This window comes from Schistocerca gregaria, chromosome 4 (assembly GCF_023897955.1).
Source record: "Schistocerca gregaria isolate iqSchGreg1 chromosome 4, iqSchGreg1.2, whole genome shotgun sequence".
NCBI classification, from domain to species: domain Eukaryota; kingdom Metazoa; phylum Arthropoda; class Insecta; order Orthoptera; family Acrididae; genus Schistocerca; species Schistocerca gregaria.
In genome coordinates, this window is record NC_064923.1 from 496,690,248 (window position 1) to 496,715,034 (window position 24,787).

General features: G+C 43.3%; 1 protein-coding gene across 2 annotated transcripts in view; it reads right to left on the reverse strand.

Moving 5' to 3' along the window:
* LOC126267048 (collagen alpha-1(III) chain-like) overlaps positions 1-24,787 on the reverse strand; it is a 178,255-nt gene that overhangs the window by 76,096 nt on the left and 77,372 nt on the right. For both annotated transcript variants that reach the window (XM_049971878.1, XM_049971877.1), the window contains exons 2-3: positions 8,504-8,590; positions 8,281-8,415 (exon numbers count right to left, since the gene is read on the reverse strand). In XM_049971878.1, coding sequence (XP_049827835.1) covers positions 8,281-8,415; positions 8,504-8,590 — 222 coding nt within the window. The remainder of the gene's footprint in view (positions 1-8,280; positions 8,416-8,503; positions 8,591-24,787) is intronic.

Consider the following 24,787-nt stretch of genomic DNA (forward strand, 5'->3'; position numbering starts at 1 on the left):
CCAAATAGTGCAAATTTTAAGATCGTTAAAACAAAGATGTAATTTATATTTGTTTGCACCCAAGACTCGCATGAGATGGCCTGTTACCCCCTTATGCTGGAGAGGTAACTGAGTGGCATTCGCAATTTTTATATGGTGCTGCGTTGGTGGCACTACTTGGAATGCGTAATTAATTCGGTACAATTTTAGTATCATACCAATACGAAACAGATGCGACTGTGTTCGTACTGCTTAACAGCACAGGCACTGTTATTCATCAATACCAGGGCATCAACTCTCTGTAAATACGTCTTTCCTGGACTCATAACGTACGAGTGCAGGTTGTGACACATGAGCGACGACAAATGCAGGTTTGGCTCTGGCAGTGATTCGTTCACAGACAGCCAAAGCTGTTACGGCGAGCACCCGCGTAAAGCTGGAAATCCAGATTCGAGTCCCAGATTAGCGCCAATTTTCACTATAGTCATTCCAGTATACACTAGATGGTGCTCCTACTCGCAATTGCGAATATATTTCATATATTTCTGCATCATTTCCATTGGGATGCAATGTCTATTGCTTCGGAAATTTTGGAACAGCTACCAAACTGAGTGTGGTAACAGTTTCTCACCATCCTTGACAGTAACCGCTGGTCTGAGTCTCTCATCTGCCACAGACACAGAATTTGCAGTCAAGGAAATAAAAAACAATGCGCAAAATACAAATTGTATGTTTAAGCAGTACCACCAACATCTACTCTTGTTTTCAGCAGTAATCTGTTCTGACAGAGCACTATAGATTTGGTAGCTCGTTGTTCAACGTAGGCATCGATAAGAATGAAGCCACTAACCAAGAATATGTGGAAAGAAGCTTACGAACAACATTGAATGATGTACGAGCGATGCGCTGGTCATATCTGTATCCATATCAGATTAGTTCAGTCAGCTTAAAGTCGGTTGTTGCATAATGTGCAGCAGCCTCAGAGGTAGTTTAAATAAAAAAAGGAATGAATTTTCTCCCTGCAGCGGAGTGCGCGCTGATTTGAAACTTCTTGGCAGATTAAAACGGTGTGCCGGGCCGGAACTCGAACTCATAACCTTTGACTTCCGCGAACAAGTGCTCTACCGACTGAACTATCCAAGTACGGCCCAGGACTCAACTGTCAGCATTACTTTCGCCGGGACCTCACTCGGTCCTTCAAAACTGCAGAGAAGCTCTCCTGCATATCCTGCGGAACTATCACTCTTGAAAACAGAATACTGCGCAGATACGGCTTACCCAATCCTAGAGCACTTGCCCGCGGAAGACATATGTTCGAAGTTCGAGTTCCAGCCAGCCAGACAGTTTTAATTTGCCATAAAGTTTCAAATCAATGCATACTCTGTTGCAGGGTGAAAATTCATTCTGGAAACAATCCCCTTGATTGCAATTTAGCCATTTCTCCGCAATACCCTTTCTTCCAGTAGAGCTGGTTTCTCAAGGTATGCAAGAGAACTTCTATGAAGTTTAGAAGGTAGAAAAAGTAGTGCTCGTGGAAGCGAAACTTTGAGGATAGGTTGTGATTCGTGCTTGGAAAGCACGGTCAGTGGAGCACTTTGTTGCCAAAAGCAAGTGTCCCAAGTTCGAATCCAGACCCAACACACAGCTTTAATCTACCAAGAAATTATGACAACGAAAAAATTAGAAGGTTTATGAGGTTATTTTTCAGTCTATTGCTAAAGAAGCATAGTCACCAAACCATAATGAACCGATTTTCGTCGATGTCGGTATGCAGTTTCCACAGAAGCAGTTACATTGAAGTGAGGCTTATTCTATTAAGATGTCAAATGTAATGAAACAATCTATTTGTTAAGTATTTTGGTGAAAGACACTATAAATTAATTGTCAGATCTGCAAAACGTTCATTTCGCACAGTTTTAGTTTCTAGTTGCAGCCAGTTTCTCTGCTTATTACTACGTGTGCTCTATTAGCTTTAAAAAGCTTTAATAGCTTTAATAACGTCGATGTTACGGTGTTACCTCAAATCACTTTTAAAGTATGAAGGACTATTTTCGAAATTAAAATCGAAATGCTATAATTTTTATGTTATAAATGAGCTTCCCTACACCTCTGAAATGATGTGATACATAACGAAGGTCAATTAACATTACCTACTGAGACTTAAACTCAGTTGCTGAACAGGGAATGCGTCCTATAACGTTTATTTAAGACTCGTCAGACGTTGCTTGTGTCTATGAAGTATTCTCCGTCGAAGCTAATCTGTTGTATTCATATATTCTACACACCAACGTGAATAGTCGTTTTGTTGACACTTCCCCTAATGATTTTAGAAATTCTGATGGAATGTTATCTATCCCTTCTGCCTTATTTGACCGTAACTACTCCAAAGCTCTTTTAAATTCCGATTCTAATACTGGATCCCCTATCTCTTCTAAATCGACTCCTGTTTCTTCTTCTATCACATCAGATAAATCTTCCCCCTATTAGAGGCTTTCAATGTCTTCTTTCCACCTATCCACTCTCCCCTCTGCATTTATCAGTGGAATTCCCGTTGCACTCTTAATGTTACCACTCTTGCATTTAATGTCACCGAAACTTGTTTGTACTTTCCTGTATACTGAATCAGTCCTTCCGGCAATCACTTCTCTTTCGATTTCTTCACATTTTCATGCAAATATTTCCTCTTAGCATCCCTGCAGTTGCTGCGAGGGACTGAATCAGTCCTTCCGGCAATCACTTCTCTTTCGATTTCTTCACATTTTCATGCAAATATTTCCTCTTAGCATCCCTGCAGTTGCTGCGAGGGACTGAATCAGTCCTTCCGGCAATCACTTCTCTTTCGATTTCTTCACATTTTCATGCAAATATTTCCTCTTAGCATCCCTGCAGTTGCTGCGAGGGATTAGCCGAGCAGTCTAAGGCGCTGCAGTCATGGACTGTGCGGCTGGTCCCGGCGGAGGTTCGATTCCTCCCTCGGGCATGGATGTGTGTGTGTTTGTACTTAGGATAACTTAGGTTAATTAGTGTGTAAGCTTAGGGACTGATGACCTTAGCAGTTAAGTCCCATAAGATTTCACACACATTTCAACATTTTTGAACTTCCCTGCAGTTCCTATTTATTTCATTATTCAGCGATTTGTCGTTCTGTGTTTCTGAATTTCCCTGAACATTTTAGTACTTACTTCTTTCATCGATCAACTGAAGTATTTCTTCTGTTACCGATGGTTTCTTCGCAGTTACCTTCTTTGTACCTATGTTTTCCTTTCCATCTTCTGTGATTTCCCTTTTTAGAAATGTCCATTCCTCTTCAGCTGTACTACTTACTGAGCTATTCCTTATTGCTGTATTTATAGCCTTAGAGAACTTCAAGAGTGTCTCGTCATCCCTTAGAACTTTTGTATCCGACTTCTTTGCACATTGATTCTTCCCGACTAATCTTTTGAACTTCAGCCTGCTCTTCAACACTACTACATTGTGATCTGAGTCTACACCTGCTCCTGGGTACGCCTTACAATCCATTATCTGATTTCGGAATCTCTGTCTGACCATGATGTGTAATATAACTGAAATCTTCCCATATCACCCGGTCTTTTCCAAGTATACCTTCTCCTCTTGTGATTCTTGAACAGATTATTCGCTGGTACACGCTGAAATTTGCTACAGAACTCAATCAGTCTTTCTCCTCTCTCATTCCTTGTTCCAAGCCCATATTCCCCTGTAACCTTTTCTTCTACTCCTTCCTCTACAACTGCATTCCAGTCCCCCACGACTATAAGATCTTCATCTCCCCTTACGTACGGTATTACCCTTTCAATATCCTCGTATACTTTCTGTATCTCTTCATCTTCAGCTTGCGACGTCGGCATATATATCTGAACTATCATTGTCGGTGTTGGTTTGTGTTATGCCAGAGCCAAGGTAGCCCTTGAGGCCCGGCAACCCATATTACAACACAGAGGACGAGGATGTCTATGTCCAAGGCATACCAAAAGCATCATGGTAAACACCGGCTACTTACATACAAGATAATGGAAACAGACATTCCGAGTACTACTTCCTGCAGGGGGAGCTCGAACCACGGCGTGCAGAAAGTATCACTATGTCAAAACCGGATTGGCTGGAGACAGCTATTTAGGGGCTAGAACCAGCCCCGAAGTGCAGTTCACTCCCGATGCCGACCTCCTGTACTTCGACCGCTGAAGATTACGTCTTCCTGTCTTGATTGGACTCTTACTAGTGTGTGTGTGTGTGTGTGTGTGTGTGTGTGTGTGTGTTACCACGAACCTTTGTGGAAAATTAGAAGTGAACTTTTGTTTGCCTCAATTAGGGGACTTCTATTGGCATCATTATAGTTACCTTTCGTTTGTTGTTCACTCATCAACCTTATGAACTTATATAAATAAAAGTTGTGTTTGTGAAAAATTGCAAATTTTCAGTCACAACACAAATACTATGGGTTGCCGGCCCTCAGGGGCTACCTTGGCCCCAGCATAACAGTTTGCTGTCGATTCCGATAAGAATAACCCTATCACTGAATTGTTCACTGTAACACAGTCTTTGCCCTACCTTTCTATTCATAAGGAATCCTACTCCCGTTATACCATTTCCTGCTGCTGTTGATATTACCCAGTACTCGTCTAACCAGAAATCCTTGTCTTCTTTCCATTTTACTTCACTGACTTCTACTATATCTAGATTGAGCCTTTGCATTTCCCTTTCCATATTTTCTAACTTCCCTACCTCATTCAACAAACCTTCTGAAATTCCACACCCAGACTCGTAGAGCATTACCCTTGGGTTGATTATTCAATCTTTTTCTCATGATCGTCTCCCCCTTGGCAGTCTCCCCCCCCCCCCCCCCCCCCCCCCGGAGGTCCGAATGGGGGACTATTCTGAAATCTTTTGCCAATGGAGAGATCATCATGACACTTCTTCAATTAGAGGCCATACGTGGTGACGACACACGTTAAACGCAGTCGCTTCCATAGCTTTGTGCATGCTCATGCCGTTGATCACTGCTGATTCTGGGTCAGTTTCCCACCTCGACAAGATGGCGCCCTGAACGACTGCCCACTCCTCCGCCCTCTTTGACGAGGCCGCTGGCCTCACCTACCGGTAACAAATCTAGCAGCCCGCTTCCGAACTGCTTCGATGTCTTCCTTTAGTTGGACCTGGTGTGGACCCCAAACACTCGAGCCGTACTTAAGAATAGGTTGCTATAGCATCCTATATGAGGTCTCCTTTACAGACGAACCACACTTCCCGAAGTTCTCCCAAGTAAACGAAGTCGACCTTTCGCCTTGCTTACTTTTACTCTACAGTTTGAGAAAATAATTTGCGTAAACTATGTACTGAGGTGACAAAACGTCTTGGGAAAGCGACATGCACATAAACAGATGACCGTTTGTATCACATAAACAAGGTATAAAAGGTCAGTGCATTGGCGGGAATGCAATGTTTGTACTCAGGTAGGTCATATGAAAAGTTGTCTGACCTGGTTATGGCCATACGATTGGAATTAACAGACTTTGAACGCGTAATGGTAGTTCAAGCTAGACGTATGTGACATTGCATCTCCGAACTTGTTAGGGAATTCAGTATTCCGAGATCCAGAGTGTCAAGAGTGTGCCGAGAATACCAGATTTCAGGCATTCCGTCTCAACACGGACAACGCAGTGGACGACGGCCCTCACTTAACGACGAGATCAGCGGCTTTTGCGTAGAGTTTTCAGTGCTAACAGACCAGCAACACTGCGCGAAATAACCGCAGAAATCAATGTGGGACGAGCGACTAACGTACCCGTTAGGACACAGCGGCGAAATTTGGCTTTGGCAGCAGACGAGCGACTCGGGAACCTTGCAGGACCTCTCCTGTTTTCGTGACCATGTCGGTGGGGCAGTAGACGACTGGGAAAGCGTAGCCAGGTCAGTGCCGATTTCCTGCTGGTAAGAGCCGATGGTGTGGTTGGAGTGTGGCACGGACCATATGAAGTCATGGACCCATGTTGTCAACAAGACGCTGTGCAAACTGGTGGTGGCTCCATAATGGTGTGTGCTGTGTTGACATTGAATGGACTGGGCCTCTGGTCCAATTGAACCGATCATTGTCTGTAAATGGTTATGTTCGGTTACTTGGAGGCCATTTGCAGCCATCAATGTCATATTCCCAGACAAACATCGATTTTTTTGCAGATGACAATGCGCCATGGCACAGGGCCACAATTGTTCACAATTGCTTCGATGAGCATTCTGGACAGTTCTAGCTAATGATTGGCCCACCCAGATCGCGGGACTTTAATCCCATCGAACATTTATGGGACATAAAATGCTGCAGCGGTAATTATGGACGGCTATAGATACAGTATGGCTCAGTATTACTGCAGGGGACTTCTAGCGATTAGTTGATTCCATCCCACGTAAAGTTGCTGCACTGCGATGGACAAAAGATGCGATGTTAGAAGGTACCGCTTCACTTTTCCCATTTCGGTGTATTTGGATTATCAAATTCTGCCTCAACTCCAACACTCTCCTGACATTTCACGTAGCAACTTTTTCCTCTTTCCTCGGATGAAGAAAATATTGCATAGCCGATTGTAATTATGTAATAGGCGTATTTAAACTGTTTTAGCATGTAATTATCTGAACTGTTTCTTATTTAAATTGTTTTGTTAATTAAATTGCATTGTGTATTATTGAGAAAGAGCGGAAAACCGCGCATAGATACATTTTGAGAAAGAGCGGGAAACAGCGCGCAGTAATACATCTGTAATGGTAGCAGGGATTGTCTGCACCAAAAACCATTGTTGGCGGCGAGACCGCACTTTTGTAGCATTGAGCGTTGGAAGCGAGCAGTTGCGAGTAAGATGTGAGACGAGGCAGTCGTAGCTAGCGAGACATGAGAGGAGGTCGCTGTAAGCGAGGTATGAATTAACACTTTGAAAGAAGCGGTGTGCTCGCCAGCCACTCGCTATATGTAGCGCAATGCTAGTTTTTAAGAATTTTTGTAAAGAACTATGCCCCTTGTAATTGTTTGTCAAGATCGTTCTCAGAATATAGTTATGTAATTTTGATGGAAAATTAGGTATGTAGCGCAATGCTAGTTTTTAAGAATTTTTGTAAAGAACTATGCCCCTTGTAATTGTTTGTCAAGATCGTTCTCAGAATATAGTTAACTTCTACCAGATTAAATGCATTAAGAATTTTCTATCCCAAAATCATTCACGTAAATGCTTTACGGAATTTATTGTTATCTTAAAAGAAAAGTCTAAACTGAGCTTCAGCTTTTATCAAATCTAAATTAACTTCAACTTAAAGAATTCCAGTCACAAAGTATTATGAAACTCCACCAGCAGCTTATAATTATGTTAAAGAGAAGTAAGTATATTCATTCCACAGTTTGCTGTAGCAGTCAGATGGCGATCCAGTATAAATAATTAAAGGTAAGAATCAGTCTTAATAATTTCAGGTAACGACTGAGGGCCACGGCGACAACACATTTTATGTTTCGTCGTAATAATCAGCAGGTAGTCTTGACAGAGCAGCAGTTAAAAGATTTTAAGAGACGCAGCGTTCAGTCAGCAAGCAAACGTTCATCCAATATTAGACGGGAAGGTTTCACGATATTTTCAGAATGACGACGGTGTGGGGGTTTAGGGGCGATGCTCGGTGTAAAACGTTTCCTGAACAGGCAAAATGCATACTTCTGAAACCAAGGTCTCTGCCAAGTCATCAATCTTCGCGTAAAATGTGTCACATAGGAGGGTGAATTCGTAGAAGTGGACTAGTAACAAGTTTCATGGTTGCTTGCTGACTTTTCTGTGTGAGGTGATAATTAGAAAGTGCCACCACAGCGGCAGGTTTGCCGGTCAGTTGCTCCTGCCAAAGCCGATGCAGAAAATCATCGAAACCTGAGGTCTTACGCTTACGCAGAATGTTTTATATAACAGAGCCGTTGCGGAAGACTACGCTCTCAAGACTTCGTTCTGGTGATATAAAATGTAAATGTCGTGTGACTAGGGCCTCCCGTGGGGTAGACCGTACACCTGGTGCAAGTCTTTCGAGTTGACGGCACTTCGGAGGCTTGCGTGTTGATGAGGATGAAATGATGATGATAAGGACAACGCAACACCCAGTCCCTGAGCGGAGAAAATCTCCGACCCAGCCGGGAATCGAACTCGGGCCGTTAGGTATGACATTCTATGGCACTGACCACTCAGCTACCAGAAGCGGATGTTCTGGTGATGATTAGACCTTTGTGACGACCCCTCGAGTTTCCAGTGCGGCTGTTGCCCGGCTGCTCACCTGCCACTTGCTGAGCTGCCAGTGAGGTACGAAGAGAAACCGGTCCGCCGGATCTGTGGGCGCGACGGGGTGCCGGCCTCCCAGGCGGTGCAGGTAGCAGCGGCCCGCCGGAACATCGCGGTACGCCACCAGCTTCTGCAACAGCAGGCAGCGGCACCCTTCAGCAGACCCGAGTCCCCACACTACCGTCGGCTCTCAGCACTGGTGGGTGTTCAGTACTTACCCTGTCGTAGTCGAACAGCGACCGCGTGGCGACAGCGCGGGGCGAGGCCGGTGGCCGCGCGTAGTACAGCACACCCTCCAGCCGCTCCTGCAACACCAGTACACGTGCCGCTGCAGCCACTCCAATCCCAAAACAAACAGCATTGTTTTGCAATTGCTTAGGTGCTGTCTGACAGGGAGCGGATAGTCTGCGCGTCAGTCCCTGGACTGCATAATGTGCTGTGGCACCGACTCGGTTAAGCGGACCGCTCCCGCACGCGACGGCCAGCCGGTAGGTTGTGATTATTTACAGAAACCGCGGAGGCCAGGTGTGAGAAATCTCGGAATAAATCGAAAGCTTAATTGATTTGGTGTCTGCCCACGTACCGGGTGGTTATAATTAAAGAGCAGCAACTCACGGAGCTCCAGTGTGGGCTGTAATTATCGAATGGCAATGAAACTTGGTAGATATGCTAATGCATTAACATGGAATCGATATACGCTAGGAAAAGTTAGTTCCAATTTTGGCCACCAGGTGTAAATCTGGCGCTGTACAACATCTCGCCGACGTCTCCGGTACTCGTATTGAACAAACTCTATAATAATAAAATCGACATTGTTCTTCTCACTTGTTTGACCTTTTCGTCCCACGTCCCGTTCCTAGCCTTTACATTATGCAAACATTTCTATGGGTCTTTCTTGCATTCACTGCGTCAGATTTGCACCCGAAGGCCAAAAAGCCGGCCGCTGTGACCGAGCGCTTCTAGGCGCTTCAGTTCGGAACCTCGCTGCTGCTACGGTCGCAGGTTCGAATCCTGCCTCGGGCATGCATGTGTGTGATGTCCTTAGGTTAGTTAGGTTTAAGTAGTTCTAAGTATAGGGGAATGATAATGGTTCAACTGGCTCGGAGCACTATGGGACTTAACTTCTGAGGTCATCAGTCCCCTAGAACTCAGAACTACTTAAACCTAACTAACCTGAGGACATCACAAACATCCATGCTCGACGCAGGATTCGAACCTGCGACCGTAGCGGTCGCGCGGTTCCATAATGTAGCGCCTAGAATCGCTCGGCCACCTCGGCCGACGGGACTGATGGCCTCAGATGTTAAGTCCCATAGTGCATAGAGCCGTTTCAACCATTTATTTGAACCGAAGGCCAAAACAGAGACCATTTTTTTCCCCTGGCCTAGATCGGATTCGCAATGACGCATCAGCTTATCTGCCACGATTCGCTACCGTATGATGACTGCAACACGGCCCTCTTTGAGTAGCTGCACTTTAACTATACCCATCCGGTATTTTGGAACGATACCGAATATAAAAATGTGTCGAAAAGTTGTGAAAGAAAATTGTGCTAGTCTACATCGGGTAATAATGCACTACATACTAGCTGCAGTGCCCGGCGTCGTTCGGGATGTTTAATGTCTGCCACATAGAGTGACTGGCCCTGTGCCTTGATACTCATAGCAAATGCAAGTCGCACGCTCGAATCCTGCCTCGGGTATGGATGTGTGTGATGTCCTTAGGTTAGTTGAGTTTAAGTAGTTCTAAGTTCTAGGGGACTGATGACCTCAGATGTTAAGTCCCATAGTGCTCTGAACGATTTGAAACATTGTTTTTTTTTATGAATACATTCTCATCTGTGACACTCATAAAACCAGGTTCTAGGCTGACAGATGGCAATCCAAGCTAACAACCACGCTTCGTAACATCCACACTAAGCAACCGTCAAATAATAATAGGTAATTTAAGGGATTTTAAAACTTATGCTTTCGGAGAAAGTTGAGTTGTGCTTTGTTATCAATATTTGATAAACTGAGCTTCGATAATGCGGACTGCGATAAACTGAACTCGATATTTCTGTTGAACTTCGATAGGAACAAAATGATTTTCTATTAGCATTTTTAATTCATTTCTTCAAGCAAATTTTCCATGAATGCGAAGACCATCTGTTGTTACATTTTGCGGAAAGTATCTCTTTGTGTTTTCGGAGAATGCGTTTTCTGTTGTACTGCTCAGTTACCAGCCTTTCAAGTAGGACTGTATTTAAGCACGACACGAACTGTTCGAACAGTTTACGTCACGCTGCGGGAAATTTCGACCCCTGTCCGATCTTTTGATCAGTCCGCGATGTAGTGACTTTTGTTGGTACTTTACCACAACCTGTCTTTGCGTCTGTATGGCACTGGATTTGAATAATAAAAACAAATGTCAAACACGGACTAAAATATCTTCTAGGTGATATGTCATGTGTAACAACGGAAACTAATCAATAAATAAAAGTCTGAAATTTTGTTTACGTCAAATTCTCTAGCTTTCTCTGGTTCAGCAAGTAAGTAACGTCTGATGGTACAATATCGAAGACGAGTATTATCGCTGTAATTTATTCTCTTGACAGGAATTACAATCAAATAACGCGATGTATTCATTTGTTACACATTTAATTCTTTATTTATTTTCTTAACTGTTTCATCTGAACGTAAAAAATTGAAGTAGATCGGCCAAGAACTTTGAAGTAAATCGGTCAAGTAATTTTCGAGATGTTTGGCAATAATGTTTCTCCTTTATATGTTTTATGAATATGTACGTATTGTGTGTATTAAAAATATATAGCCTCTGTACGTCCAAACGGTCGTGGGCGGATCGTGTAAAAATTTGAAATAAATCGGCCAAGAACTACTAAAGATTTTTGATAACAACATTTCCCATTTACGTATTACATACGTATACGTTTCAAGTCAAATTACGAAATCTTATGTAGACAGTGATCTTCCTCTTGTCTTGAAGGTAAAGTATATGTAATTTCATCAAGATAGGGACACAACTGTAGATCTGTATGAATTACATACAAACAAATATACTCTCTTCTATAAATATACATATATTTGTAAATAAATGCATACTTGTATAATACACATAGTTATTAGAAATATATCTGCACTTCCGGAAGATGACTGCATGAAACACGACAGACAGGAAATAGAAGCATATCAGTGGATAGAGCGTCTCTACAATTTTTTTAACTCACATTACAGGTAATCAATGTGAGCACCATTTGTGGCGCGACAAACGTTAATAGGTGTGTGCAGTTCATTGAAGTGAATGCTGCTTTCCTGGGAAGGTGAAACAGCAAGCAGCCTGCTTTGGAAATCTTGCATAGGGTTGCCTGTCTGCGGCCGCGAACTAATTACGTGGGGAAACAGGGAGCGGATGTTTTTTCTGTCTAGCCTGTCTAGCCTGTCTGTTCTAGCCTGTCTAGCCTGTCTGTTCTAGCCTGTCGCTAGTGGCGAGCTCGGCAACTACGCCACGGCTCGTATTACGAATTGAAACATGGAGGGGTGCTCTGTCCATTGATGTGTGTCCATTCATTTTATGTCTTGTAGTTTTCACGTAGTCATATTCTGAAACCCGGTAGGTACTTTGGATATGAATTTGTTTTGACATAGTAGTTTCACTTATATACGGTGTGTAACGGGTATAAGTGCAGATAATATTATATGTGATACCTTAATATAAAAACACATCAAAGAGTTGGTTGTTTTCTCCCTGCATTAAACACTCTTCCAATACGTTGACGATATTCTACGTATTGTTGCCTTTCATGACAAGCCATCCTGGGCTTACATTTCAGGAAGATAATGCACGCCCTCACTCGGCGAGAGTTTATACTACTTGTTTTCGTGGTTGCTAGCCTCACCTAGGCAGCAATGTCGGCGGACTCTTCCACTGTAAGAACGTTTGGAGCATTGTGGGTAGGACTCTCCAACGAGCTTGGGATTTGGACTATCTAACGCGTCAGTTGGACAGAATTTTGCAGAATTTTCCTCAGAAGGATATCCAACAACTCTATGAATCAAAGCCAAGCCGAATAAATGCTTGCATAATGGCCAGAGCTGTATCAACGTGTTATTTACTTGGGCAATTTGTGGAGCTCTTGCTCTTGAATAAATCATCCATTATTTCTAAAATTGTAATAATTTGTTTACCAGTAGATTTACAGAGCGACAATTATTGAACTACATGAAAAAACATATATTAATCACAAACTACGGCGTACACACACTTTATTCTACATGTAAACGTCACGATAGATATCTGGATTTAGATAATGACATTTAGATTGGCGATAATGTGTCGAAGACGAATAGCGAAATTCTGCATGACCCGCTGAAGTATTAGAACATCGATACCGTCAATGACCTCCTGAATAGCTGTTTTCAGCTCAGCAATGGTTTTCGGGTTATTGCTGTGCACATCATCTTTAATATAGTCCCACAAAAAGGAGTCGCATGTGTTCAGATCCGGAGAATATGGCGACCAATCGACGGCCATGCCAGTGGCCTCTGGGTACCTCAGAGCCAGAATACGATCCTCATAGTGCTCCTCCAGGATGTCACACACTCTCCTGCTTCGATTGGGTCGAGCTCCATCTTGCACGAACCACATCTTGTCGATATCAGAGTCACTTTGGATACTGGGGATGAAATCGTCTTCCAAAACCTTCACGTACCGTTCGGTAGTCACCGTACCATCAAGGAATTTCGCACCGAATATTCAGTGACTGGACACTGCACACCAGACAGTCACCCATTGATGGTGAAGAGACTTCTCGATCGCGAAATGCGGATTCTAAATCCCCCAAATGCGCCATTTTGGCTTGTTGACGAACCCGTTCGAATGAAAGTGGGCTTAGTAGCTAAACCAAACCATATTCACATCAAAGCCCTGTTCGTCAGTTCGGTGGACAATAGTGTTGGCGAAACACAACCGCTGCCTCATGGCCCTTGGGCTTAGTGGCTGATGGGTTTTAACTTTTGATTGGAAGAGATGCAGATCGTCAACAACAATTTGTCACAGCGACCCCCGGTTTAGTCCCACTTGTGTAGCTCGTCTGATCGATTTTGTGGAGCTGTTTTCAAACACAGCGCGTGTCTTCTCGATGTTTTCAGTCGTTTTCTCCCTTTTTGGACTACAGAATTGCCGACACTGTCATCACGAACACTACCCGTTCTCTCAAACTTGTGAATGAAATTATTGATTGCTGCCACAGTCGGATCGGTTGTCTTCAGCCTGAAGTCGGTCGCAAACTTCCTTTGACCGCAGTTAGGCTGTTACTTCTCACATAGTAGGGCTCCACAAGCGCTATACGCCTAGGCGCGTGTACCGTGACATTTTCACGTGCAATCTTCGAAAATCCATAGTTGAAATAGAGGACCGTGGGACGTCAGCTAGTATAAATTTATATTAAAAATGAAGAAATGTCTCCAGCTGTATTTTAAGGTGTCGATTTTATTCTGGCAATTAGTTTCCACGTTGTAACAACGTCATCTTCAGGCCCATACACTTGCTGACGTAACTGCGTGCGGCTGATACTAGAAGTTCACGTGCAAGTGGCCGATAAGGCGCTTGTCCATGCGCGTATTAATTCCCATCATGCCCAGCGGCCAATCACGCAGTTTGAACGTCCTAACACAAACCGTTCAGCCGATTTTCGTCACATTTGGGTAATTCATTCGTGGTATCTTGTTTTCTATTTCTTTATTTGTCTTAGAATGTATTTTGTTTGGTAGAAATGAGTACTTATGCCACCTTTTTAGAATTTTGACTATCACTCCTGACTGACTCTCCTGCTCTTCTTGTGTACATTCTACATGAGCCACTCGTGCCAGCTGTTGATAGTGAATGTGGGAGAGACAGACGGTGTTGGAGTGAGCGGGTGAGATCGGGCCCAGTACTGGTTGTGTATGAGCGTGGGAAACCGCCTAAAAGTGCCGGCGCGCTAGTCTGCATCCGGCCGCGCCGGGGTGGTCGTCTGGGGCCGAGTCACCGCGGCGATTCCCGGAAAGGCGCCTCCTCCCGTCCATTGGCCGGCTGTGGACTCTGGCCAGCACGTGCGGCCGCTGGCCGCTGCCCGCCGTTGCCGTAATTGGCGGACGGAAGGCCGCGACGGCCACTAATTAGCCCACAATGCTCGCAATTACTCTGCTGCACTGAGGGGGGAGGGAGGAGGGGGCAAAGTGCGCCTCAGCTCGACGCCCGCCGCCAGCTCCCACACTCCCGATCCGTGGGCAATCTGCACTACTGGCCACTAAAATTGCTACATCAAGAAGAAATGCAGATGATAAACGGGTATTCATTGGACACTTATATTATACGAGAACTGACATGTGATTACATTTTCACGCAATTTGGTTGCATAGATCCTGAGAAATCAGTACCCAGAACAACCACCTCTGGCCGTAATAACGGCCTTGATACGCCTGGGCATTGAGTCAAACAGAGCTTGGATGGCGTGTACAGGTACAGCTGCCCATGCAGCTTCAACACGATACCACAGTTCATCGAGAGTAGTGACTGGCGTATTGTGACGAGCCAGTTGCTCGGCCACCATTGACCAGACGTTTTCAATTGGTGTGACATCTGGAGAATGTGCTGGCCAGGGCAGCAGGCGAACATTTTCTGTATTCAGGAAGGCCCGTACAGGACCTGCAACATGCGGTAGTGCATTATCCTGCTGAAATGTAGGGTTCCGCAGGGATAGAATGAAGGGAAGAGCTACGGGTCGTAACACATCTGAAATGTAACGACCATTCTTCAAAGTGCCATCAATGCCAACCAGAGGTGACCGAGACGTGTAACCAATGGCACCCCATACCATCACGTCGGGTGATACGCCAGTATGGCCATGACGAATACACGCTTCCAATGTGCGTTCACCGCAATGTCGCCAAACACGGATGCGATCATCATGATGCTGTACACAGAACCTGGATTCACCCTAAAAAATGACGTTTTGCCATACGTGCACCCAGGTTCGTCGTTGATTACACCATTGCAGGCACTCCTGTCTGTGATGCAGCGTCAAGGGTAACCGCAGCCATGGCCTCCGAGCTGATAGTCCATGCTGCTGCAAACGTCGTCAAACTGTTCGTGCAGATGGTTGCCGTCTTGCAAACGTCCCATCTGTGGACTCAGGGATCGAGACGTGCCTGCATGATCCGTTGCAGCCATGAGGATAAGATGCCTGTCATCTAGACTGCTAGTGATACGAGGCCGTTGGGATCCAGCACGGCGTTCCGTATTACCCTCCTGAACCCACCGTTTCCGTATTCTGCTAACAGTCATTGGATCTCGACCAACGCGAGCAGCAATGTCGCGATACGATAAACGGCAATCGCGATAGGCTACAATCCGACCTTTATGAAAGTCAGAAACGTGATGGTACCCATTTCTCCTCCTAAAACGAGGCATCACAACAACATTTGACCAGGCAACGCCGGTCAGCTGCTGTTTGTGTATGGGAAATCGGTTGGAAACTTTTCTCATGTCAGCACGTTGTAGGTGTCGCCACAGGCGCCAACCTTGTGTGAATGCTCTGATATGCTAATCATATGGATATCACAGCATCTTCTTCCTGTCGGTTAAATTTCGCGTCCGTAGCACGTCATCTTCGTGGTGCAGCAATTTTAATGGCCAGTAGTGTACATCTTGTATCACTTCTGCACCAAAATATCGAGAGTCACAGGTTGACTTCCGCTTAAAATTCGAATTGAAAAGCACTGTCTACCATCTCATCAACAACGGATGGGAAAAGATGCTCATAGGCAAACGGAGTATCTTTACAGATGCGCGATTGGCTCAATAAACAAGTAATTAATAAACTGAGGTGACAAAAGTCATGGACAGCGACATGCGCACATAGAGATGGCGATGGTATAGCGTATATAAGATAAAAATGACAGTGATGTCATTTGTACTCAACTGATTTGTGTGAAAACGTTTCCGATGTGGTTAGGGCCACATGACGGTTATTAACAGTCACTGAAGGGGCTAGACGCATGGGACATTCCATTTCGGAAGTCGTTAGGGGATTCAGCATTCCTAGATCCAGTTTCAAGAGTGTGCCGAGAATACCTAATTTCAGGCATTATGTCTCACGACAGACAACGCAGTGGCCGACGGCGTCCACTTAACGACTGAGAATAGCAGAGTTTGGTTAGGGAATATCACTGCTCACAGGCAAACAACACGGCGTGAAATAACGGCACAAATCAATGTGGGATGTACAACGAACGTACCCGTTACATAGAGCGGCGAAATTTGGCGTTAATTAGCTGTGGCAGCAGACGACCGACCAGCGTTACTCTGCTAACAACGAAACACCTGCAGCGCCTCTCCTGGGCTCGTGGCCATACCGGTTGGACCTCAGACGACCGAAGAACGTGGCCCGGTCAGATGAGTTCCGCTTTCAGTTGGTAACAGCTGATGGCAGTGTTCGAGTGCGGCGCAGACCCAACGACGCCATGGAACCAAGTTGTTAACAGGGCACTATGCAAGCTGGTGGTGTTCCGTAATGGTGTGGCTGGAGTTTCCATGGAATGGGCTGCGTTCTTTGGTCCAACCAATCCTATCGTTGACTGGAAATGGTTATGTTCATCTACTTGGAGGCTATTTGCAGCAAAACACGACACAATTTTTGTGGATGACAATGCGCCGTGTCACCTGGCCACAAATGTTTGTGACTGGCTTAAAGAACATTCTGGACAGTTCGAGTGAATGATTTGGACATGCACAACGGCCGAAATGAATATCACCAAACATTTATGGGACATACGTAAGAGGTCAGTTCGTGCATAAAATCCTGCACCGCGAACGCTTTTGTAATTGTTGGCGTCTACGGAGGCAGAATGGCTCAATATTTCTGCTGCGAACTTTCAGCAACGTGTTGAGTCCATACCACGTCGGGTTACAGCACTACGCCGGGGAAAAGGGTGTCCGATAAGATACCAGGTGGTTTCCAATGGCTTACGTCATCTCAGTGTACAATCGAGTACATTATGCAGAGTAATTAAAAATAAACATAGCGAATGCAAAATGCTTTAATTCCTAAATGCATAGCGATTCACTGATAAGAGTTACGTAAAATGTAAACTTCCAAAATCTCTGTAGTTGCGCAAGCGCAGCGTCTTCCAAACAGTGGGATATGTCATAGTGGACATGACGACCGTGTGTTCTGTTTTTGGCCACCTAGATCTCCGGACCTGATAATCACGGATTTCTCTTAACGGGGTTATGTAAAAGAGATTACACATCTCCTCTGCCGGACGCAATTCCACATCTATAATATACTCCGCAAGCCACCTAACGGTATGTGGTGGAGGGTACTTTTGGTACCACTAACTGATACCTCCTTCCCTGTTCCACTCGCGAATGGTGCGTGGGAAGGATGATTGTCGGTAAGCTCTACTTTCTCGAGTTTTCTCGTTGTGGTCATTTCGTTAGATGTATGAGGGAAGAAGTTCTCTCTCGGAATTTCTGTGGTAAACCTCTCTGTGCTGGACAACGACTTTTTTTGTAACGTCTGTCAATGTTTGCTCTTCCTTGGAACTTCTCTGTTACTTCTATTAGTCCTGGTAAGTATCCCATATTGATGAACAATACTCAAGATGCGGTCGATCAAGCGCCTTATAACCCATTTCCAGTGTCAATGATTTACATTTCCTTAAGAACCCATTTCCATTGTGAATGATTCACATTTCCTTAAGATTCATCTTATGAATCTCAGTCTGGCATCTGCTTTTGCTACTGTTTGTGTTATGTGGTCATTCCACTTAAGATCGTTCTGGATATTGTAGATACTGTATGCAACAGTTTCACATCAACACTGTAGTTTTACAGTGGTTGTTTTTCTTTCCTATGTATGTGCAATATGTTACAAAGTATTTACGTTCAGGGTCAACTGCCAGAGCCTACACAATTTATCAATCCTGCAGGTCATTCTGAGTTGCCTTACTAGTTACATATGGTTCCGTAAGTGCTACAATACAAGCGAAAGCCTTTGTACAAAAATTACACCTGAAGTGAAGATCAAAGCGGCACTGTGGCCGACTCAACAACAGTAAATAGGCCACATAGGACGAGCATAGGGCAACTGGTGTGCAGAAACTCAACTGATCGCCAGGTACAATCCTAGAGGCTGCTGACAGCCCAGTGCATAGAAGATAAAGTGTTTATTGACTAAACAATACATTCTTTTTTATTTCATGAACCTAACATAGACTCAAAAGCCCTACAATGTCAAAGAATTTTTTGCTAAGACCACTCACTGGTCTCTAGTGGATCGACTTACATAAAAGTACTATGCTTTACGTCATGACACGTCATCTACAGAAGACGCTGCAGTTTCGTGAGCTACGCCCAGTAGTTTTACTGTTATGAATTATACATACTTTATGTCCGCTCCCAAAAAAATATACGACTTTAATGCAACACAAAACCAAAAAGTGAGGCAGCCCCACTCCAAATATAAATTAACCAGCCATATCACAAATCTGCGCCCTAAACAGATCATCTCAACAGTAATACATTAGTTTATATTCAGTCCTGTAATGGAGAAAGTCTTACTTTTATACAAAACGTAGTAAACAGTATTACACACAGTGATCAAATATTACACTTGACTATAATAACTTAATATTGCAACGAACGGCATTACGCACAAATACTAAAAAGTGGGATCAAAGAACCAGCGTACAGTGAATCACCCGTAGACAAGCTATTTATAACATATACTTAGTTTTATGTTCTGTGCCCTAATGAGCAAAAAATATATTTATTTTTGCTACAAATTAATTAGAGAGAAAGGACTTCCAATACTGAAACGATAAGCACCGCCTATTGGCGAAAACCAGATGAAATAGCAAACTACGTTTTTTAAAAGTTTTTAAAGTAAATAAAAAATAACAAATCCTTTCTTTTTACAGATTAAGCTTCTTATTACACACAAAGGCTAAAAATAGCAACCCACTCATAGGTGATTTACTGTATGCTGGTTGTTTGTTTCTGCTTTTTCATCTTTGCGCGTAATGCCGCACGTTGTGGTTTTAAGTTCTTGTAGTTAAATATAATTTTTGATCAGTGTATGTAAAAATATTTACAACGTTCTATATGAAAGTAAGACACTTCTCTTCTCCATTAGAGAGTTGTATATAAACTAATGTGTTATTGTTGAGATGATCTGTTTAGGGCGCAGTCTTCTTGTAAATTAGCAGGTTAATTTCTTTTTGCAGCGGGGGCTGCCGAATTTTTTAGTCTTGCGTTATAGTAAAGTCGCGTATCTTTTTAGGAACTGGACATAAATTATGTGTAATGCATAACAGTATAACTACTGGACGTAGCTCATGAAACTGTGGCGTCTTCTGCAGATGACGTGTCATGACGTAAAACATAGTACTTTGGTGTGATTCGACACACTAGAGACCAATGAATAGTCTTAGCAAACAATTTTTTTTATATTGTAGGGCTTTGAAGTTACATTAAGTTACATGTCTTGTACCACTGCTCATCATTCCCTTTCCTGTTCCACTCGAAAATGGAGGAGGCATAAACAGCTGTCTATTTGTCTCCGTACAAACCGTGATTTCTCTTATCTTGTCTTCTTGTCTTCGTGATCCTTACATGAGACGTGCCTCGCTGGCGGTAGAACCGTTCTGCGGTCAGTCGCAAATGCCGTTCTCTGAATCTATCAATAGCGTTTCGAAAAGGAAAGTCATCTTCTATTCAACGATTCCCATTTGAGTTCAAGAAGTATTTCCGTAATATTCGCTTATTTGGCTCGAAGATGACTACAACCTTCTTCTGTAGTGATGCAAAAGCGTGGCGCCCTGCGACATGACACTTGGGCTAGGCGATGCCTCAGACACCAAGATAACACTAGAAGACCGCAGGAGGTGGCGTACAACGCGTTAGTGAAACCACCCCTTCTCTTGGGGTATTCATTCATTTAAACGCATTTCACGGTCGAAAATGACAGTTTGCAGTCCGATGTGCAACAGAACGACGTGTTTGACAACCTTTGACACTTTTTGGAACTCCTGCACAATCAATCTTTTTGTAAGGGCATTTTGAGGCTGCAACTCCATTTTATCTGACCGCTTTAGACTGTAGCACGCCCCATTTTTTTTCTCTGGGGACTATTCAAAACTCTTCAACGAAATTGGAATGTGAACTGTAACAGCAATGGGTGCTAACACTTTTCCAGTCGTGCACCCTTCTAGGGCATTAACACAGTAGTGGGGGTTGGGGTGGGGAGGGGGGGTTGATGTGCAGTATGGACATGTGCATGAATGAAATGGCAAAGGGTTTCTCTGTTCCTCATTTCTCTCCTCTTTCATGCCCCCCCCCCCCCCGTCCCCGTCCCCACTTCGGGAACACCCTGCATGCCATCTGCACGAATTTGGTGAGCAAGTTAAAAATACATCCATATCTTCGCTCTCTAGGCGCCTATGGGCAGGCAACCCCTGTACACAGTCCTGCTCTAGCGCCTGCTTGCAGGCATGCAGGACAGGATAGTTGTCGAAGGGGTTGCCTGCCCTGAAGTGCATTCCTGTTAAGATACGTTTTCAACAAAGGTTCGTGGTTGATACTGAGGGTGTTGAAAGAAGGATCCTTTGTAGTTTCATTCACATTCTTGCCAATATCGCACTTCCCAGTGACCACGCCATAGAATGGCGCGAAACAGATAATGCTGAATGCGGTTACAGCATCACGATTTACTTAGAGAATGGTTGAACCGTAAGGGGGTGTCAGAAGTATCAAAGGTTGTTAATAACCTCGTTCTGTTGCATATCGCGCCGCAAACTGTCGTTTTGTTGCCGATAAAAGTGCGCAAATGAAAGCCCCAAGAGAAGGGGTGTTTTCATTGACGCACTGTATGCCACCCCCTGCAACCTTTTCTTGTCGATTGGCAGCGGCTGTAAGTCTGGAATTTTTTTTCCTCGGCCACCCGTAAGCAAACCACTTGATTTCAACGCTGGGCGTCGCAGTTCTGATCTCTATCGCGGAGCCTCCAAAAGAAGACTTAAAATGTAGGTGTAACAACCTTCCCATTGTGTGACACTTCACGATGGCGTTGGTCAGAATAGTGGCGAAATTTGGCGCCATTGTGAAATTATTAAACCACCTTACACCTCAGGCGAACTTCTGAGCTCTGGCCTTTTCTCCACATTACCGGTGCATCTTTGAGGCAAGTTTCAAAGTTAAATGTCGCAGTGTGAAGCAATTATAGGGTTTCGAAAAAGTGATCCTTTAATTTTATTGCGAAGTGTAATTACTCCAGCAACTCGCATATCGCTCCGTATGCCAATCAGTTTACATGCAACGTAACACCACAATTAATGCAGATATCAGGAAACTCATCATTATCATTAGAACTGACACAGACTTTAACGCTCATAAACTTAAATTAATGACAACTTATGACATTTCATAAAGAAAGTGTCACCTTGAAATCACATGACGAAAATTTTTGTTCTAGACCGCGACCCGGGACTTATTCGGCAAATATTGTCCCTGATAACTAACCACGAAAAGCCAAAAATATAGTTTCAGTTACAAATAAAATATTGTTTACATGTTTAAACTCGAAATGAGTCCACATTGCTACATACCAGCTGCTGCTTAGGCTACCAAACGTATACTATCGACAGGCTTTTATAATAACTGAAATACAGTCACATAATGGCAATCTACACGAATTTGGAACATTATAGGATGCGAAAATTTTGGCGGGAACTCTCGTTTTCCACCTGAACTGCTGTGGTATTGTTTGAACGCAGCTCATTCATCCCTTTCCTTTGCAAACCGCATTTAGACTGACGTAGCTGCGTAGTCAGTAGTGTTCTGAGAATTGTTCGTGTAGCACAGCATATGAAAAATACTGAAGTATGTAATCTACCATTACAGGCAAAATAGATTGGAGCTTAAGTTAGTTGAGATAATCTTTGGTGTTTTACATTGCAGATTTCTATAAGTATATTTATCAATAGTTATTTTTATTTCAGGTTCTAGAATCGTTCTTGCTGTCATTTACTGAACGTGGCACAGTTGGAGGTCATGATAACGGTGTTTAAGCGTTTGAAAACGGAGCATGAACGGAAAATAACGGTCTTACTTTTGTGGCATTTTTTCTTTCTGGATTTAACAGATAATTGCAGGCAGCAAAGAGAGCTGGAAACATTTTAGTCACGTATAGGGTAAGCACATCAAAGAAATCACCTAACAAAATAGTTCTCTCGTTTCAAGAAGGATCATTCCGACCGAATTATTCGCAATATTCATGAAGACCAACGAGCTTTGATGAAAGACGTTTTTACGGCTTATCACTTTCTTCCATCCAAATCTTGACAAATCTGATGAAGTCCGATCATTTAATCCTCGTGAGACACTGCATTCAGTGGACGATGTTGGGTTGGTTAAACCATCCTATCGACAAGGAGGTATGAGTGTGAAGCAGAGGCTAGAAACTACCATTGGAGAGGACGGCGTGGGGAATCAACTGAGCCCACTCAATAGCGTTTGCTTTAATCGATATAAGGACATAACGGGAAATTTAAATCAGAACGCCAGATACGTATATGAATCACACTGTCCTAACTTCACAAAAAGTATGGTTAGCCAAATAAAAAATATCTTAATTAAAGGCTAGAGCGAGATCACAAAACGTAATGTACTGCATATGGTGACACTATGAAGGTGTTTTGTGTTACGAACTGCATTCGATTGGTGAGTCCATTGCAGTTGGCATTTGTTATCAACAACTGAGATGTCTTGCGATAGCATTAGAAGAAAACGACAAAGCAAACTACATCAGGTGTTGCTAGTGTGCGAAAACGCTGTCTGCACTCTGCTCGTTCCAGTAACATAGAAACTGGTGCAATTAATTAACTATGCTATCATTGTAAGTTACAATGCACAAGATTCATGCAGTAATAGTATGCTTGAACATGTTTCACTGGGCCAACTAATTATAATTATACAGCAGTTGTTCTGTACCTATATGAACAGCTATTGACCATCATCACTATTACATTCCAGAAATCAGATAAAGACTATCATCGTAATTAGAATAATACAAATACATGGAGTGATTTTGCTCCTTGTCAGTGCAGCATGTGTGTCGATGATTTGTGACAAGCGCAGATTATGTTCACAGCTGATTACGATTTTCAGTCCAGCACAGAGATATGTGCCTATATCAGTGAGATGATAATCATAGGCTGACAGAGAAGAAACGTTAAACGGAAATCGTTCAGAAGCTGTTCGTGGAGCTCATGAAGCACCAACACTTTGGTATATTCCAACAGTAAAACTCACACATAAAATTCCATGATTCGATTTTATAAAATTATATGATATACGTTGCAGTAGGTACTGGGAGATGAAGAATCTTGCACAGAATAGACTGGCATGAAGAGCTGCATCAAACCAGTCTCTGGACTGAAAACCACAACAACAACAACATGATAATTTCTAAGTCGAAAAAACGTTAATGACACATAATGGGAAAACATACTCTGACTTACACCCTCCACATACGAGTACCTGGTTGTGCGGTCATCTGTCGCAGTGGGAAGTTTGGTATTTCTGTGGGGATCTGCCATTACCTGATCTAAAATCTGCCTTGCCAGTTATTATGTACTATTAGGCTTAAAAGTATCCGAATGACACCCGCCCGATTTGTATGCAACCCACATAACGTAACATCCTTGAAGGTCGTTTAATCACCTTTCGGTTCACTCTTTTGAACATACAAGATAGTAACTACAACAGACTATTAGCGAACAATGCTCTGTAAGGCTATCAGTCCAGTTACAAATTAATAACAGCTTAGCTGGAAAGCAATCCATATACCACTTATTCTTCCGACCTTGGAGCTCAAAATTGACGTTTCTCGCTCTTTATCGAACAAGCAAGAAGAAAATTTCTTTGTGGATGAAAACGCGCATTTCACTTGGATTGATGCTATCTTTATGTCTGAACCAGTAGCTTTCTATAGGAGTAGTACCCAAAAACTGTCTGATCATTAATTTTTCTCTTACGTTTGTCTATGAAGTATTAAAACATGCACTCTTCTAATACTAACGAATATAACTTACCGCGAAAACATTACGACTAATGTCTAATTTAATAAAACAAATAGTAACGGTAATACGAGACTGCCTAAGACTTTACTCATTAGTAAGGTATTACGCAGTTTTGACCTCGATAGGTTCTCTGTTTATATGAAGTCCTGTGTCCTGTAGAAGAAGAATTTTCAGACTGCCATGAAAATACGTTAACGTGGCAGTGAGAGTAAACCCAAAACGAAAAGCAGTTAACACATTGTTCAATGCCACACATGAATAAATCAATTTTAGCATTCACTAGGCTACTAATCTCCCCTTTCACAAAGCAGCCACATTACCTCTTAGTACTGCCTGCGGTACGCTTTCACGGCCATTTGATCGTTAACTAATTTGCAACAT